The sequence below is a fragment of the Myotis brandtii genome, unplaced genomic scaffold (assembly GCF_000412655.1).
Source record: "Myotis brandtii unplaced genomic scaffold, ASM41265v1 scaffold363, whole genome shotgun sequence".
Taxonomy (NCBI): Eukaryota; Metazoa; Chordata; class Mammalia; order Chiroptera; family Vespertilionidae; genus Myotis; species Myotis brandtii.
In genome coordinates this window covers 1247879-1266944 of record NW_005363938.1, presented here as the reverse complement: position 1 = coordinate 1266944, position 19066 = coordinate 1247879, and the positions used below count along the sequence as shown (strand labels likewise).

Sequence of the window (19066 nt, the reverse complement as noted above, 5' to 3'; positions counted from 1 at the left end):
CAGTAGTCGCTGGGCCAGGTGTGGAAGGAACGGATGCCAGATGCCAGACGCTGACACTGCCATTGTCAGCGCCCTGCCATTGAGCAGTTCCCTGCCTCCTTCCCTCCTCCTTCCGTGGCAGGTGGGTGGCAGGCTGATTGGGACCTGCCAGCTGGAGGGAGGGACGGGGCACGGGAGGTTGGCCGCTGACCCTGAGGAGGGAGCCGGCCCTCAGTCCCCCTGGGAAAGGGACTGTGTCTGCTGCTACCCACCCCCGGTTCCCTGTCCAAGCCCGGGGGACTGGGGGAGGGACCGTGGGAGATTGGCTAGCTGGGATGGGGAAGGACCACGGGAGGTTGGCTAGCTGGGATGGGGAAGGACCACGGGAGGTTGGCTAGCTGGGATGGGGGAAGGACCACAGGAGGTTGGCTAGCTGGGATGGGGAAGGACCACGGGAGGTTGGCTAGCTGGGATGGGGGAAGGACCACAGGAGGTTGGCTAGCTGGGATGGGGAAGGACCACGGGAGGTTGGCTAGCTGGGATGGGGGAAGGACCACAGGAGGTTGGCTAGCTGGGATGGGGAAGGACCACGGGAGGTTGGCTAGCTGGGATGGGGGAAGGACCACAGGAGGTTGGCTAGCTGGGATGGGGAAGGACCACGGGAGGTTGGCTAGCTGGGATGGGGGAAGGACCACAGGAGGTTGGCTAGCTGGGATGGGGAAGGACCACGGGAGGTTGGCTAGCTGGGATGGGGGAAGGACCACAGGAGGTTGGCTAGCTGGGATGGGGAAGGACCACGGGAGGTTGGCTAGCTGGGATGGGGGAAGGACCACAGGAGGTTGGCTAGCTGGGATGGGGAAGGACCACGGGAGGTTGGCTAGCTGGGATGGGGGAAGGACCACAGGAGGTTGGCTAGCTGGGATGGGGAAGGACCACGGGAGGTTGGCTAGCTGGGATGGGGGAAGGACCACAGGAGGTTGGCTAGCTGGGATTATGTATGTATGTATGTATGTATGTATGTAGTTTTTAAGAGCCAAATAATACAAAAAAATGTATAATAAAAAGCAGCAGTCCCACCTGGCCAGCATGGTTCAGTGGTTGATCATCTACCCAGCGGTCACAGTTCAATTCCCGGTCAGGGCATATGCTTGGGTTGCAGGCAAGAGCCACAGTATGGGGTGTGTAGGAGGCAGCCAATCAATGATTCTCTCTCTCATCATTGATATTTCTATCTCTCGCTCCCCCTTCCTCTCTGAAATCAATAAAAAAATTCTATTTAATAAAAGGCTAATATGCAAATAGACTGAATGGCGGAACAACCAAACAACCGGTTGCTATGATGTGCACTGACCACCAGGGGGTGTGTGTGGAACATGGTGGGCATTGGCTGTGGCGGGATGGTGGAGTAGGTGAGTGGGGGCGCCAGACCAAGGTGGGGCACCAGTAGCTGTCATCAGACGAGCCTCTGGTGGTTACTGCAAATTCTTTGCCCCTGTGCGCCACAGTCCCACCTGGCACTTGCACCTGCTGCTGACGCCGGAGCAACCGCTCGCACCCACTGCTGGTGTCCAGCGCTGGTCCCGATCACTCAACGCTATCAGCAGGTGCGAGTGGCAGCTGCCGGCCCTGATCGCCCCAAGGGCTTCTCCACCTCCCCCTGCTCCTGAGGGGCGATCAAGGCAGCAGCCGCTGCTTGCACCCGCTGCTGGTGCCAGCCCCAATCACTGCACATCGTCAGCGGGTGAGAGCGGGGCCAGTGCCATCAGCGCGTGGGAGTGGCAGCAGCAGGAGCGGGGCCGCTGGCAGACAGGAGACCAGGGGCTGCAGCAGGAGGGGCTGGGCGGGGTTGCAGAGGATGGGCCGAGACCCGCCCCTGTGCCTACTGCAGCCTCGTGGCCCACAGTTCCTTTCAAGGTGCACAAATTCGTGCACTGAGCCCCTAGTATATATATAAAAAGCAGCAGTTCCCTTTTACTCCCACCCTGTCCTCAGAGGCAATCATTTTCAACTTTCCTTTTATATTTACCTATTTTTCCAAGTAGTAACATACTTATTGCTACTTCTTGATTTTTCTATTTATCTATTTACTTGCAAATATGGCAGGTTGCCCAGTCAGTTTTATGGCCCTATAATATGAGCCAAGCAAGGACTGCCTGTAGCTTTAAAAATGTTCCTCAGTTCCTTACATTGTTTCTGTTTCCTTGGAATTTTTTCTGTCTGTATATTGGTCTGTTTTGAATTTTGTCTCTTACATTAAAGGCTTTCTTCAAATATTTGACTATTTTTGGATATCTACTATTTAAGAATGAATTAAAAAGGGATGAGAAGCTCTGGGTGTGGAGACAGATCTTATTGATGGTTTATCTCTGTAGAGTGATGAGGTGAAAAGCTGACTTTGTAATTATATCTTTTCTCTGAGGCTAATCTTTTCTTTATGACTTGTGGTTTTGTGATCTACATAAAAATGATTGCCTAAACTAGGGTCACAAAGATTTTTTTCTCATTTTTTCTATGTTTTATAGTTTTTGTTTAGATATGTGATCTATTTTGAATTGATTTTTATATACAGTGTGAAGCATGAGAACAAGTTCATTATTTGCACATAGATATATATTTGTTGAGCACCATTATTTGAAAAAACTTTTTTCTCTACTGAATTACCTTGACTCCTTTGTCAAAAACCAGTTGGGGATGTGAGTGTGTGTATGTGTATAAAATTTCTGGACTATTTTGTTCCATTAATCTATATGTGTATCCTTTCACCAGTATCACACTGTCTACATTATTGTATTTATAAGTAAAGGCTCGGTGCACGCATTCATGCACTGGTGGGGTCCCTCAGCCTGGCCTGCGCCCTCTTGCAATCCGGGACCCTTTGGGGGATGTTGAACTACAGGCATTGGGCCAAAACCAGCAGTCCAACATCCCCCGAGGGATGTACTAGTGTGCAAAGCAGCAGGGCACCGTGCTGCTCCTGCTCATCCCAGCCTGCTGTGCCTGTCGCTGCTCAGGTGCACAGGGGAAAATGTACGTGGGAGATGCTCATGCCACCACAGCTGCACTTGCCAGCCGTCAGCTCAGCGTCTGACTGCCCGTCTCTCATCTGAGCGGCGCTCCCGCTGTGGGAGCACACTGACCACCAGGGGGCAGCTCCTGCATTGAACGTCTGCCCCCTGGTGGTCAGTGCGCATCATAGCTACCGGCCAGTCGTCAGGTCACTTAGGCTTTTACATATATACTAGAGGCCTGGTGCACAAAAATTTGTGCACTCAGGGAGGTCCCTCAGTCTGGCCTGTGCCCTCTTGGGGGTGTCTACCTGCTGGCTTAGGCCTGCTCCCTGGGGAATTGGGCTTAAGCTGGCAGTCAGACATCCCTCTGGCAGCCTGGGAGCCCTCGAGGGATGTCCGACTGACAGCTTAGGCCACAGTCGAACATCCTTAGTGCTGCTGAAGAGGCAGGAGAGGCTCCTGCTACTGCCAGTCAACCCAGCTTGTAGCTGAGCAGAGCTCCCCCTGTGGGAGTGCACTGACCGGGGGCAGCTCCTGTGTTGAGCAGCTGCCCCCTGGTGGTCAGTGCATGTCATAGCGAACGGTTGTTCCACTGTTAGGATCAATTTGCATATTACCTTTTTATTATATAGGATAGATGAGTCTTGAAATCAGATAGGAAATCCTTCAACCGTGTTCTTATGTTTTTAAAAAATGTTTATTCCTCAAAAAGTTTAGAGTCAGTTTGCTGATTTCTGCAAAAAGCTAGGACTTTGATTAGGATTGTGTTGAATGTATAGATCATTTCAGGAAGAACTAACCTCTTAAGTATCTTGTGTTTTCCAATCCATGAACATATCTTTTTATTTATTTAAGTTTTCTTTGACTTCTCTCATCAGTGTATTATAGTTTTAAGCATACAAATTTTACATATGCTTTATTAGAGTTGTCCCTAAGTATTTTGTTTTGGGATGCTATTGTAAGTAGTATATTTTTTAATTAAATTTTCAGTTCATTGCTAATATAAAAAATACAGTTGATTTGTATATTTTGACCTTGGATCATTGGACTGTACTAAATTCTCTTATTAGTTCTAATAACATTTTGTAGACTATTTGGTATTTTTTGATTAGACAATTAAATATGCAAATAAAGGTAATTGTATTCCTCCCTGTCCAAAGGACCCTATGAATTTTATTTCTTTCTCTTAACTTATTGTATTATTACAGCCTCTAGAACAGGGTTGAATAAAAGTAGTGAGAGCCAACATCTGTGTCTTGTTCATGATTTTAGGGAAAAAGCATTCAACATTAAGTATGATATTAGCTGTAAGGATTCAGTTTGATGGAGATAGACCTGATTGCTGCTGGTGCTTTGGGTACTGATTGGCGGAAGGAAGCTGGAGGCCTCACTTCTCAGTATATGGGGGATGCTACTTTCCCCACTAGTTCTTATTTCCCCACTCACTCCCAATCTTTACCAGGTGCCCCTGTGAGAGGACCACCGTCTCCACACTAAACTTTCTGCTCAACTCTGCTGGTCTGGAGGAATGCCAGTGCCCTGGTTTCCTAGGGATGATGTGGGTATCCTAGTCCAGTCTTCTCCCTGTTGACATAGCATCAGTCCTTATTATCTGCTTGCTTCAGGAATCTGTTGCTTGTTATTTGCTGAGACTTTGCTGGGCTCTATTGGGTGAATCAGCCTTTTACACAGCACTTAGATTTCTGTTTCCTCCTCTGTGCAAAGTTCTTTGGCACGCTTCTCCCTACTTGCCATCTCCAACGTGAGCTAACATCCCATTCTCTGGTGTGCCTTTGTGAAGATATTTATAACTCTCTACAGATAAATATGTGTTCGATTGGTTATGTTTAATTTCCTAGAAAAATTTTTAAAGCAATTTATTTTCTGAAATAGTTGTATTTTTGGTATGGGAGGAGTTGGTAATTTTTCCTCCTGTAACTTTGATTACATTACTGGTTTCATTAGCAAATCCTTTCATCAGAATCAAGGGTAAATTTTGGTGCAAAGTAAAATTCGTCCTAGCTTCTGAAAATTTCAGGTATTCTGTATTCAACTCCAATTAATTGTATGTTGAGTGTAAGTTCCTTATTTAGGAATTGGTATTAATTTCTGGAATCAATGAAAATGTCCTTGGGTGAGGATTAAAAAAGTGAATTACAGTGAGTTACCAATAGGAGATTGTTTAATATATTTAAACCGAGTTCTTACAAAATATTTCTAATTGAATACCATCGATTCTTTGTAACCCAGAACCAATTTTTCTCTCACTTAGGCCAATCTCATATTTGCAAATCAACTTCATACCTAGTACTGACAAATACATACATAAAATCCTCCTCCCCCCAACTACTCCCATTCCACAAAAGATGTTCTTTATTACTGAGTAGCTATCAAACAGACATAGCTTATTTAATGTTTATTTTGCTCTTCGAAATCAAATTTTGTATTAAAAATAAGAGTCACAGTTATCAGCAATCTCCAAGGCATACTGTATCCAGTATCCTCGCCTCATTCACCCAGAGCAGGCCCCAAAATACAGAAGCAGTTATGCTCATAGAATTTGAATTCAGCATGAGAGTTTGTGAGACAGAGGTAATGTATTTTCTAGCTCCCACTTCCCCAGATTTTTCCAGTTCATTCTGCTGTGTGAGTCAGTTTGCACAGTGGAACATTCCCTCTTTCCCTTTGTTACCTTTGGTAGGGAATATGGTGTTATCCAGACAGACTGGGGAAGTTGACTGTATACTATAATGTAAATCTTGTTAATATATATATAATTCAGGAGGAAATAAGCAATTTGGTTTTTGTCACTTGGCCTGTTGCATTGTGGGGAAAGCATCCACTGATCTCATCCATTCAACAAACCCTGATTGCAGAGGACTTGTGCTGTAAGGCCATGGGCCAGTGCTGAGGATCCTGTGGTCAGCAAGGTGTATAAGATCCTGCTCTCAGAACTTACATTCTAGTGGTATAGAGAGAGAATTAGCAAAGAAATAAATAAGAAGCACAGGCAGAGATGAGTTTTAGAAGTGAAACAAAAGGCAGAGGGTGCTGCAGGGAGAGGGGCTGCTTGGGCTCAGGGGTCAGGGAAACCCTTTCTGAGGGGGTCCCTTCCTGGGAAGATGGAGGTGGAAGGGAGGCTATGCAAAGAGCGCTGGACTTGGAGGACAACCTCAGATCTACTTACCCAGCTAGGGGAAGTCACTTGATGAGCTTTTCTGTATGTAAAATGGTAATGAAAACACATGTTCAGCTTCAGATGGACATATACAAGTCTCAAAGGAGAGAATTTTTAAACTGGACAGCCCTTTATAATGAAAGGTGGCTAGTATTTGATCCAGCGGCATGACCTTCCCAGCCAACTAAAGGACTTAACTCTATCTTTAAGATTTAGCATGCAGCAACAGGAGTAAAGACAGTATGGTGCTGCCATAAAGAAAGACAGATAATGAAACAGGATAGTTCAGAAACCCCCCCATACATGTGATCAGTTGATTTCCAATAGCGTTGTTTTTTTTTGTTCTTTGTTTTTAATCCTCACCCGAGGATATTTTCTCCATTGATTCTTAGAGAGAGTAGAAGGTAGGAAGGAGGGGGAGAGAGAGGAAGAGGGAGAGAAACATCGAATGGTTGCCTCCTGCATGGGCCCTGACTGGGACTGGGGATTGAACCTGCAACCGAGGTACATGCCCTTGACCAGGAATTGAACCCACGACTCTTCAGTCTGTGGGCCAATACTCCAACCACTGAGCCAGACCTGTCAGGGCCCAGTAGTGTTTTCATGCAGAAATTCCTTCCTGACATTTTCAGGGACATTTTTATGCAAATAATCAGTTTAGAAATCAGGATAAAGGAAAAAAATCTGTGGGAATTAAAGTTTAACCATCAACATAGGCATTACTAGTTCAAAGGAATCTACTAACATGAAGTTGAAAACAAGAGTGGAATCAACATCAAAGGTTAAGGTCAACGTTTCTGAAACCAGGACAAGAGCATGTAGAAGAGAAGGGGCCACGATCAAATTAGTCATTTTTGTCTGTCACTATTGCTATGTTAGAAGTGTGCGTTTGTGGACCTATCTGCTAACAGTGAGTCATTCTTATCCATAAAAATATATTAGTGAATCATACACATTAGTATACTTTATAAAAATGCTGCAAGTCTTGTTCTAAGAAATAATAAGTTTTGGAAGCCGTCCTTAAATTGGCAGTTTTGAAACTTGTTTCTATGTAGTAGTGCTGTTAACCTTGCTAGGATGTCAGCATGTTACATTATCTTATAATAGAATCCAGTGGTGTTTCAGTATTTAAATATTTGCTGTAAGCTACTATTCTTTGTACCTTTGCAGAAGAATCACAAATTGTAAATACCATTGTGGAATACTCCATTGTGAATCGGCTGATCTAAAATCTGAATTAGAACAAGCAATATCAGTTTTAACAGTAAAACCAAAATCAAGGCAAGCAGACAAAATATTTCCATTTCTAAAAAAAAAAGGAAATGAGCTTATATGAAGCATTGTATAGTCTAGTGCAGTGGTCGGCAAACTGCGGCTCGCGAGCCACATGCGGCTCTTTGGCTCCTTGAGTGTGTGGCTCTTCCACAAAATACCACGTTCGGGCGTGCACATACAGTGCGATTGAAACTTTGTGGCCCATGCACAGAAGTCGGTATTTTGTGGAAGAGCCACACTCAAGGGGCCAAAGAGCCACATGTGGCTCACGAGCCGCAGTTTGCCAACCACTGGTCTAGTGCCCAATTTGTATTAGCTTTGGACACACTCAGAACAATCTGACCAACATCAGCACGACATGAAACAAACTTCTGTATCTGGAATATTTGTTGTAAGACAAATACTAGCAATGAAAACTTGTGGGGTTTTTGTTATTGTTGTTAGTCCTCACCTGAGGATATTTTCCCATTGATTTTTAGAGAGAATGTAAAGGAGGGGGAGAAGCAGAAACATTGATGTGAGAGAGACACATCAATTGTGTTGCCTCCCCCACAAGCCCCTACCAGGGCAGGGGATGGAGCCTGCAACCAAGGTACGTGCCCTTGATTGGAATCAAACCCGGGACCCTTCAGTCTGAGGGCTGATGCTCTATCCACTGAGCAAAACCAGCTAGGGTGTGTCTTTAAACATCTCATTTGAGAATAACTTTTAAATATTATGTATTTGTGACATCTTTTAATGTTTAAATGATATTTATTTGGCATCCCTTTGGTGCTAATGTCTTAATCTTTTCATTTTCTATTACTAAATACCTATATCAGGTAGAGATGATTTATTGAGATATATAATTTTTCATAGTATATTGGTTCATAATAATAACCCATGCACTTATTATTATATCTTACTTTACCAAACTACCCTCTCAAATTTTTAATATAACCCTATCACAGAAGAGTGACTCACTGTTTTATGCTAACTCATTATTATTTAAAAAGATATAATAAAGTGCTATTAATTGTACAGAATAATGGATGATTTGGGAATTTTGATCTCTTGTTCTCAAATCCTGAATATTAATAACTGTTGAGAATTTGGAAAAGTAAAATGTTCTGACTAAAGTGCTGGTGATCTAGTAGGCAAAGGTTAGTTTTGTCAACAAATAGTGTTAAAAGGATTGTATAATGGTATGTAAAACAATGAACTTTCTCTGTCATATCACACCATGTATATAATGAACTTAAAATGGCTTGTAGACCTAAATGTGAGAATTAAAATTGTAATAAAATCGTGATCTTGTGTTGTGGACTGAGTTGCATTTCTCCCCTTCCCCTTAAATTAATAAATTGAAGTCTTAACCACCAATGTGATGGTATTAGGAGATGGGGCCTTTGAGAAAGGGAACTATTCTATATCTTGATTGTAGTAGTGCATATGTGGTTATACACAATTCCCCAAATTAACCAAACAGTACACTTTAACTATATGAATTTCATTGCATGAAAAATAATACCCTAATTTAAAATAAAGGGGAGCCCTAGCTAGTTTTGCTCAGTGGATAGAGCGTCGGCCTGGGGACTGAAGGGTCCTGAGTTTGATTCCAGAAGAAGGCACATGGCCGGGTTGTGGATTCGATCCCCAGTAGGGGGCGTGCAGGAGGCAGCCAATCAATTATTCTTGCTCATCATTGATGTTTCTATCTCTCTCTCCCTCTCCCTTCCTCTCTGAAATCAATAAAAATACATTTTAATAAAATAAAATGCTGGTGTGGCTCAGTTGGTTGAGCGTTTTCCCGTGCACCGAAAGGTTGCAGGTTCCATTCCACGTCAGGGCACATGCCCAGGCAGGCTGGATCCCGTGTCAGGGGAGCAGCTGATCGATGTTTCTCTCTCACATTGATGTTTTTTTCTCTCTCTCTTCCTTCCTTTCTCTCTAAAATCAATAAAAACATTAAAAAAAATAAAGGGGAAAATTTTCATGGGGCAGGCAGATTTTTGTGGCTTTATAGAAGGAGCTTGTGAATGTGAACTTTCTGTTAGCAAATAATTTTTCTGCTAAAAGGAAGAAGTTAATGGAGAATCTTGCAGAATTTGTGTGTAGTTGCTGCATTGTTAATAATATTTTGCAGCCAATATTCTAAGTTTGACCTAATAGTCATTATAACCAAGATGGCTTGTTATTTGCATCCCCATATAAATACTAATCAAGGTTTAATGTTCAATTTTGACATACCAAGTTGTGTCAGAAACATTTTATTTTTTAAATAGTCACTACTTCTTCAGTGGGTTTAACTGTGTTCTTCATATTCCTTGTAAAATGGCTTACTTTGTTTACTAATTTTGCATGTAAGATGAGCCCAGACTAATGGGAGGTTGTTTTGTCTGATCTCATTTTGACTTTTGACCTTTGAAATCAATTCATACATGAGTATCTTATCAACATACATGTATTGAGAATGTCTATATGTAATACACACACACAAACAGCTGTATCTTAAAAATATTTAAAAAATTAACATTTTTAAGGTAGTACTTCATATATCTAGTTTTCAGTGTATGATAAAAACTGTTTTGATCCAAAACTGCTTTAGTTTGGCTATATGGCATATAATAATCACTCATTTTTATTAGAGAATGACAGTTGAGAACATTTTATGTTGGTATGGATATTACATACATATACAAATACATATTGTCAACCGATGGTCATTGTTACCAATTCAATGCCAACAGGAATAGCCAGTTTGAGGTTCAGTGAAGAAGGAAACTTGATTCAGGGCAAAACAGCTCAATTGTGATGTAGCCTGGCTATGAGGCAGCCCTGGGGCCAGGCAGCCCTGAAACCAGGCCTCCCTCTTGCTAGGCAGCTCTGTTCTGCTCCAGCCTGGGAAACACAGTCTTCAGTCTTTGGTAGGAAGGGGAAGTGTGCTCTCAGAGCCAGACAGAAGCTGGCTTATGTAGATAGAAGTCCCTGCCCCTGATCCCTGATTGATCTGTCCTCATGCAAAGGAGGACTTCAAATCCTCACAGTTTAATTGGCCTAAAAGACACTTTCCTGATTGGTCAGATTAGAATTACTCTGATTGGTTGGTGAAGATGTTTATGCAGCTTTGATTGGATGAGGAAAGCCTCAGTCCTATTGGTTGAAATAGGATTCCAGGAACTCCTTTATAAGGGCTGGTTCAGATGACAGAAACACAGTGTGGACAGGCAGTTAGTTTAGTGCAGGCTTCTCTGGAAAGGGTCGGGTGTGTGTGTGAGAAGCCGCAGCTTAGAAATAGCTGCTAGGCTCTTTTTTAAAATTTGAGCCCAGTGAGCCACCAGGACTCATTTTTAGGAGGTATCTTTCTCAGTCCCAATTTTTGTTTATTGCAAATAATGATAGATGACTTAAAGACCCCTGGAGACAGACAAACTGAGTGTTATGGGGAGCATGTAAGGAAAGGAACACTAGGCAGAGAAATGGGGAACATTCTCAAGGCTAGTGGTGTTTAATCAGGAAGAGATGGGCAGTAGCAACACTGAAGTGGGGAATATAGGCTATATTGGGACTGATAAACTTTCTAAAGCAGTGATGGCGAACCTTTTGAGCTTGGCGTGTCAGCATTTTGAAAAACCCTAACTTAACTCTGGTGCCGTGTCACATATAGAAATTTTTTGATATTTGCAACCATAGTAAAACAAAGACTTATATTTTTGATATTTATTTTATATATTCAAATGCCATTTAACAAAGAAAAATCAACCAAAAAAATGAGTTCGCGTGTCACCTCTGACACGCGTGCCATAGGTTCGTCATCACTGCTCTAAAGAGATGGTGGATATATGGGAAAGTGCATATAATGGAAGTTATTAAGGTCAATGTATATTGTATTTGCAACTCGGCTGCCTAGTGGAAGATAAGGCTAGAAGAGCAGATTGGGACCCAGATGACAGCGATTCCTGGATGGTATGCCAAGCGGTTTAAATTTAGGTTTGTAGTGGAGAGCCATCAAAGTTTTTGAGCTGGGGACATCTTGATCAAATTTCTGCTTTGGAAGAAGTTTGGCAGCATTGGAAGGAATGGCTTTGAAGGGGGAAGGGGAAGAGAGACTGGAAAGAGAAGGAGAGGGAGAGACAGGCCAATTAGGATCCTGTTTTGAGTCTGGGGCAAGATAGGGAGTGCCCGCAGTGGCAGTGGGTGAGGAAAAAGCTGGACTGGTGGTAGGTAGAAATAAATGAGTAAGACTGGAGGCTGTTTCGGGGAGGCACTTATTAAGTTGGTGAAAACTGCTTAATGAGGGGATGAGTTTCTCTGAAGGAGAAGGGCTCAGGCATTGAAGACTGAAAAGGGACAGGTGCTGACTCCAAGGGTGTGAGCCAAGTTGGTTGGATAAACATCTAGTTGTATCAAATGAGACATTTTGTTAATGGTCAAGGTTTCTTCTTTCTTGTATTAATAGGTTGACAATATATTTATTAGTCATGTATAAACACACACACACACACACACACACACACACACACACACACACACTTTAGCCCTAGATTGTGTCATAGCCGTATCAGAAGATATTCAATGAAAGTTACTTTCCTTGTTACACATCATGCTTCTCAGAAATTATTTACTTATTTTTTTACTTATAATTTAAAAATAATTTCAAACTTTAAAACCCTTTGCGGTCCAATTTTATTTTTGGAATTCAAACAGTCTGGTCCAAATTAATTGACGGGATTGAATGTTGAAGTTATCTGTCTCACTAGACCTCAGCTTGACGTTGGACCTGCTCCTAGCGCCTGGTCTGTCGAGTCAGCCTCCACGTTGGACCGAAAAGGGTTAAAAAAATCACACAAATACTGTAACCAAACTCAAGTGGTTGGCCGCATGGGGTGTTCTATTAAAGACTGAGAGGTGGTTGTTGCAAAGTAATTTTATTTACTTGCAGCAAGTAAAGAAGAAAGGATTCATACTCAAAGCTCTGTCTCTTTGAAGGGAGGCTTAGCCATTGTTTGTAAATACTGTTTGGTCTGTTACACATTGATTTCTTCTTTGTACTTGGCTACACTTACCTGGTTGAGTTCCAGTCAAGCTCATCCAGTTTACAGCTGATCTGCAAAATACTGTGCTACATTTTAACATTTAGCAAGAATAACATTTAGAACTGTCTAGATCTTGAGACCCTTGTTCTATCTAACAATAAATCAAAGATCATATACAGAATATATATATATATATATATATACACACACACACACACACACACACACACACACACACACACTCTATTCAGATTCCTCTATTGTTAACATATTGCTCCATTTATTTTTTTGCTTTGTGTACACATGCTTTCTCTTCCTCCCTTTCCCCTTCCTCTCTATCTATATAGCAGGTCCTCATCATTTCATTCAGTGTTGTTTCACTATAATGTTGATTAGATGCCATTGGAAATTAACTTCTGTTTATATCAATTAGCCCATGGTAATTGGTTTTATTTTACATCGGTTTGCTTCAGAGTCACAGAACCTATTGATGTCATTAAGTGAGGGCGTACTGGCTTACTGTACACACACACTCTGTATTGCATTCTCTCTCTCTTCACCTCCCCAACAACCCCCCACCCACTCACTACCACCAACAATACTATTTTTTTTTCTGAACCATTTGAGAGGAAGTTAGATATATAGTGGTCCTTAATACCCAAATACTCTAAATAAGGATATTCTCTGACATAACTATAGTACAGTTACCAACCTTGGTTATTCAACATTGATCTAATATTTAACCTACTGTTCATATTTTTTTTATTTGATCCCATATTATCTTAATAGCTTTTTCTCTTTCAGTATAAGATTTAGCCTATGATCCAATCTAAGCTCCAGTCTATATATGTTCCATCTAGTTTTCCTGTCTCTTTAGTCTTTTTTATGACTTTTTTAAGAACACCCCTCCCCCCCCAAACACTTTTTTTCAACAAAATATTTTTTATTTGGGTTTATGTGCTATTTCTTTATGATTATATTCAGGTTATACAGTCCTGACCAGAATACTACATAATTGGGTAGCCAAAGGTTTTTCAAGCGTAACATTGTGAAGTATTCACTTCCTAGGGAAGACTTAAGTAGAAGAATGTTCCAAGTGGAATGACTTGATTTTATATGCTTTTCAAAACTTGGGGGCTATAATAAAAACTCTATTTATAAGACCCATTTAGAAGAGACAGGACTCACACTGGCCATGTGGTCTCTGTTTTTATCAAGTTATATTTCAGGAAACATATTTTCTTAAGGAAAAATTGGGACATATAATTTCGATGTAATTCAACATGTCAGATCCTATGAAGCTTTAAAAGTGAAGCCGGTTTAATTATAAATTTGGCACCTTTTAGGAATAGGAGAGAATTATAGGAAGGGGGGTATGCCCTGTAAGTGTATTCAAATGCATGTGCAGTGTGATAACTGACTCACGATTGCTTCTGTTCTGCTGTGTATCCATTAGGCAGTCCTGAAGGTAACAATGCTAGCTTCTGATTTAATGTAATCAAGACTATTATTTTATAGTAGTTCTACTAAAACAGAGACCAGGAGTTTTCTTTTAAAAAATGTGTTCTTTAAGCACTTAGAACAGCTTAGATTTGTGTATATATATCCAAGCATAATGTAGAACTTGCTTCTGAATAAGCTTCTCATGGGTAAACCTTTAGACTTCAGTTCATAAGGTCTTAACTTACACCTAGGCAGCAGCTGCCCATGTTGTTGATTGCTAGTTAAGTGTTCATAGGATTAAGAGTATTAAAATATTTTTATAGGCTAGTCTTCCTGTTATTCTTAACATATTTCATGTTGTTCCACTGTCTGCATTTCAGTCCTACAGCTACCAGCACAGGAAGAAAGAGAAAGCTGAGCCTCAGTCAAGCAGAAGCTGGCTCGGAGGCAAGAGAGACTTCTGACCTTGAGTTTGAGCAGACAGATTCCTGTGCTGAACCCCCCACCGAGGGAAGGAAAAAGACGAAGAAATTTAAAAAAATGAAGAAGGACCTTTCTCCAGCGGGTTTGTATTGGCTCTTTCTGAGGTTCTGGAGTTGTGTGCTCTTCAGCGTGCTGGAAACTTGTATTCTGTGGGAGAGAGTACAGCAGGGCTCAGTTGGTGCAAGGGACCACATGTTTTTAGGACCAATTTAATTTAATTTGAGGAATCCCTTAAAAGCCCTGGCTCTGAAAAAAAGAAAAGAATAGGGAAAAAAAAAGCCCTGGCTTTAGATAGAGCATGTTAAAGACGGTTAGTCCATTTTGGTATCTTCTCTCTCCTCCATGGGTTAGAGGTTTTGCTGATGTGCTTAAAGTAGCCTCCATATTTTAAATGTACATTTAACTTTGCACAGAGGCCTACTCCTACACGTATTATTTTCGGTAACAGAGTTTTCACTGTTCCCACGAAAACCCAGGCAACCTGGATTTCTCTCCGAAGCAGAATTATATAAGGAGCAAAGGAAACAGGAAATTAGCACATGTTGAGAGCTTACTATGTGCTAGATGCTGTAGTAGGAGTTTTTCTCTTTCCTTATTTAATTTCATCCTCACAATAGCCCAGACGTAGGGAATTGCCATCAGAAACATATGCAGGTCCATGTAGCTGCTAGTAAGAAGCAGACCCAGAAGGTGAGCCCCAGCCCACCTGAAGCCGAAACATCCTCTCTGTCATTCAGACATGCTATGGAGGATTCATGACCTAACTCAGCCCTTCATGCCCAGACCCTATACAGGGCTAGAGTGTGGGAGGAAGGGGCTTGCTTGTCAGATCTGGCCATAACCCGTTGAGCAACAGTCACAGTGACAGTAATTATAGCTGCTGCTCACTGAGTGTTTGCCAAGGATCCAACACGACACCTAATGCTTAACAGAAATTCTTTCATGTAAATATCTGAGGTAGTCATCATGGGCCCGTTTACAGTTAAGAAAACAGAAGCCTATGCCGAAACCGGTTTGGCTCAGTGGATGGAGCGTCGGCCTGCGGACTGAAGGGTCCCAGGTTCGATTCCGGTCAAGGGCATGTACCTGGGTGGCGGGCACATCCCCAGTAGGGAGTGTGCAGGAGGCAGCTGATCGATGTTTCTCTCTCATCGATGTTTCTAACTCTCTATCTCTCTCCCTTCCTCTCTGTAAAAAATCAATAAAATATACTAAAAAAAAAAAAAGAAAAGAAAAGAAAACAGAAGCCTAAAGGATTACTGACTTGCCCAGGGTCATGGAGCAATTAATTCTGTCCTATAACAAAGCCGGTGTTGGTAAGCACAGTTATGTATTATCTGTTCGGGGAAGAAGGCCCAGCTACTTAGATGCCATTATTCCCTGTTCCTTATCTGTTTACATCATGACAGTCGCCCTGGTCAGCAGGCCCAACAACCAAACTGAAGGAAGGTAGTAAAGCAGTGGAACGTGATTCATACCCAAGCTAGGAACTTGTGTTTCAGTTCATTCCTTTGTTTGCATGTGGTCAAACTAACTGTAGGAAGTTTTCTGCATCTCAGTATTAATGAAATCAAAGAAGTGACAAAATGTCACATAAGCTTTTTTACAATATGCTGATGCCTAACTTAACTGAAAACTTTAAACTCTGATTGGAAGCCTGGAGTGTATATTTGAGCTATCTCATTGAATTGGGGTGTCTCCCTTTACTTGCCTCCCATTCTTTCCTTAAAATAAGTTTTTGAGAAGTTCTTAATCTGTAACATACTTCGTCTTCATCTATGATACCTTGTTACTGCTGCTGATTTATACCTGCTCAACACATGTTAAATATTAAATGTTAGCACGACTTTTAGCGGTCACTCTGAGCATGATGCGGGGGTGGCGGGGAGTGGCGGGAGGGCTCCCTTCTTGTATTCCTTTCCTTCATAACTTGTTCTCTTTTGAATTTTTCAGCTTAGCTGTTACTTCTCAGGGGTAAGATTTCAGGGTTTTTTTCTATCTCAGCATAATCTTAAAGATATTAAAATCAAAATACCTAATAATAGACTGCATTAATAGATTAGCTCCTTTTATAACTTTTGTTTTAAATGAAAGCTTTATATGAGTTATTTGGGGTTTTGAATTTATAATACCATCATTTAAATAGTTTTTTCCCCTCTCCCATTGACAGTAAAACTGTAACTGCCACAAGATGTGAGCTAAAAAAAAAAAACACGGTAGATTTTGTACTTCATTGTCAGTCAGAGAGAGAAACATCTTGACAACTTTGAATTGAACCACAGAACTTAAGAGAATTTAGCTTTCTTTTGGAGCACCGCTCACCAAGTTGGACCTAGCAGCGGCAGGACAGAAGTTTAATGGATTCTTTTCCGTTGGTTTGTTGTAGCGTTTGGTCCTGGTCCATTTGGTCCTGGTCGTATTAGCAGGATGCAGGTCTAGCGATTAGGTGCGGAATCTGTGGAATCAACCAACTTTATTGCGTGGTGACTTTAATAAGGTCCTGCAGTAGTGAGAGGACCAGGTTCAGCCCCTGTGAAGGGTCTGTCTTCAGCTCTCACGTTCCAGAGCTGTGAGGGCCTGGTTGGGTGTTGGTGGGAACTGTGCTGGAGTGTTTGGAGTGTGGGAAAGTCTGTCTCAGAGACAGGTTAAGGCATCAAGTCTGAGCTCTGCTGTTGTGGAGAGAGTATCTTGGCAGGTGCTCAGGAGATTCACAAAGGTGTGTTGGGTGCCCAGCACTCTCAGTGAGGGCATGAAAACATAAAACATTGCTTCATTTGTAGGGAATTTTCTCTTTTCCAAGGAGAACATAGCAGAAAGTAAGACCATAGAATGTCGTGTATTGTGGCAATCCTGGGACAAAGGATGCTCGATAAACCCCACACAAAACAGTGCCATTTTCCTTAGTTATACATAGTAATATCTAAAGTACACGAAGAGTTTAGTATTAGATAACAAAATGACCCATTTAAGTTTAAATAATATACCAGACATTGTACTAGGAACGTCCTTTGTTACCTTGTTTAGCCCTTAGAAAAACTCTATCAGGTACATATTCAATTTCTATAGGAAACCAAGGCTCAGAGAGTTATCAACTGGCCAAGTCAAATATAACGGGGGGGTTGTGGGGACTGTTTGATCCAGAGCTCACACATTGCACCAGAGGAAGCAGAGGGTTCTTTATGTACAAACATGAGGATTTCTGGCAGTTGTTCTGGATCAGAAAAAATTGTCAACCTGGACTTTCAGATGATGAAGTCGTGATAAAATCCAATGACCACTCCCCTTTGGAGCTTCTATTTTATGCACATATTATGTACTTAGTAAATATTTTTCTCTTAGGTTTTGCTGTTTCTATCCTATTTTCAGGAAGCAAATATATAATGTAAGCTCCCTTCTTTTATATTTATTATGATTAGTGTAGATTGATTGTGCTGTCTACTTTTCCTCTGCAGAATTCAAGGTACACAAAGGAAAACAATCCTGTGTGCCATTTATGCTGGAATAAACTGTCTTTGGGAAATGGTCCCAGGCAGTGTTTAATGGATGGGCTTCCGTAGCACACTTGTTCTGGATGACTAAGTGGAGAGTGTCCCCAGGGCCTGGAGAAACCCCAGGCTCGCCTGTAGGCTGACAGTAGTTGCCTGACGCTGAGCAGACTGGCTACTCAGAATACTGATGGACAGTCCAGGGCCCGAGGTTCCGTAAGCACCCTGTTAGGCAGTGGTCACGGAGGAATGCCAGAGACATGGACCGTTTGTATTGACTGTTCTGTCATGATAGAGACATTGCTCCAAGTCTCTCTTCCCCCTTGCATTTAAAACAACATATTACACCTTTGACTTTTTGCCAAGAACCGTGAGTTTCACTGGAGTCTTGACTAGTCTGCTGAACTTTTCAAGCTGAAAGCCATAGGGTCGGAATATAAAAATTTAGAATCTTCATAGAGCAGCAATCTCCTCATACTATTACAGGTCTCCTTAGAGTCAGAAATGAGATCTGCAGTTGCTGCTGTTGGTCACCCAAGTGACCAGACTGGGAAAGTCCAGCGACCTCGCCAGGAGCTTTTTAATTATTCAAAGTGTGGTTTCCAGCCTAGTGTGGGAAGTGAGATGTGTGCTGCTCTGGGCTGTGGGGCAGTTTGCTCAGTGCATTTTTGTGCCCTCCCCATTCCTCCTGGCAACGCTTGGGTACCCCCACAAACCATCCAGTGGGAGCTTCGCCTGCTGGGTGTGGGAAACCACCCTTTGGAGCATTTCCTAAGGAGTTAATAACTTTCTATGGCACCCCAAAGGATCTTCCCAAATACAGAATTCCGCTCTGTAGATACCTTGGCATATTTCCAGTGTACCATGTAGCTTTTAGATTGTTTTGGATTCACCTAAGGTCAGAGATGTCTTACCTCTCGGAGTTCCTTCCTCTCCACTCTGGTTAGTTGAAAGATAAATAAGCAGAAACAGTCACCTATTGTGTTGACCACTTTTTAATCTCTTTTGTTGTTTTAGTTAATAAAAATAATGTGCTTACTATGAAAATCTGTAAAGTGAAGAAAAATAGAAAGTTACTTGATAGTCTGTTAATGTGTTTTACTCCACCTCTCATTTTTTAAAAAGAATATATTTTTTATTGATTTTAGAGAGGAAGAGAGAAGGAGAGAGAGATAGAAACATCAATGATGAGAGAGAGAA

At 42.0% G+C, this 19066-nt stretch overlaps 1 protein-coding gene across 1 annotated transcript in view; it reads left to right on the top strand.

The window, feature by feature from the left end:
- Positions 1–19066, top strand: part of PARN (poly(A)-specific ribonuclease) — a 161607-nt gene that overhangs the window by 137270 nt on the left and 5271 nt on the right. The window contains exon 22 of the mRNA XM_005871979.2: positions 14279–14463. Within this exon, the coding sequence (XP_005872041.1) occupies positions 14279–14463 (185 nt within the window). The remainder of the gene's footprint in view (positions 1–14278; positions 14464–19066) is intronic.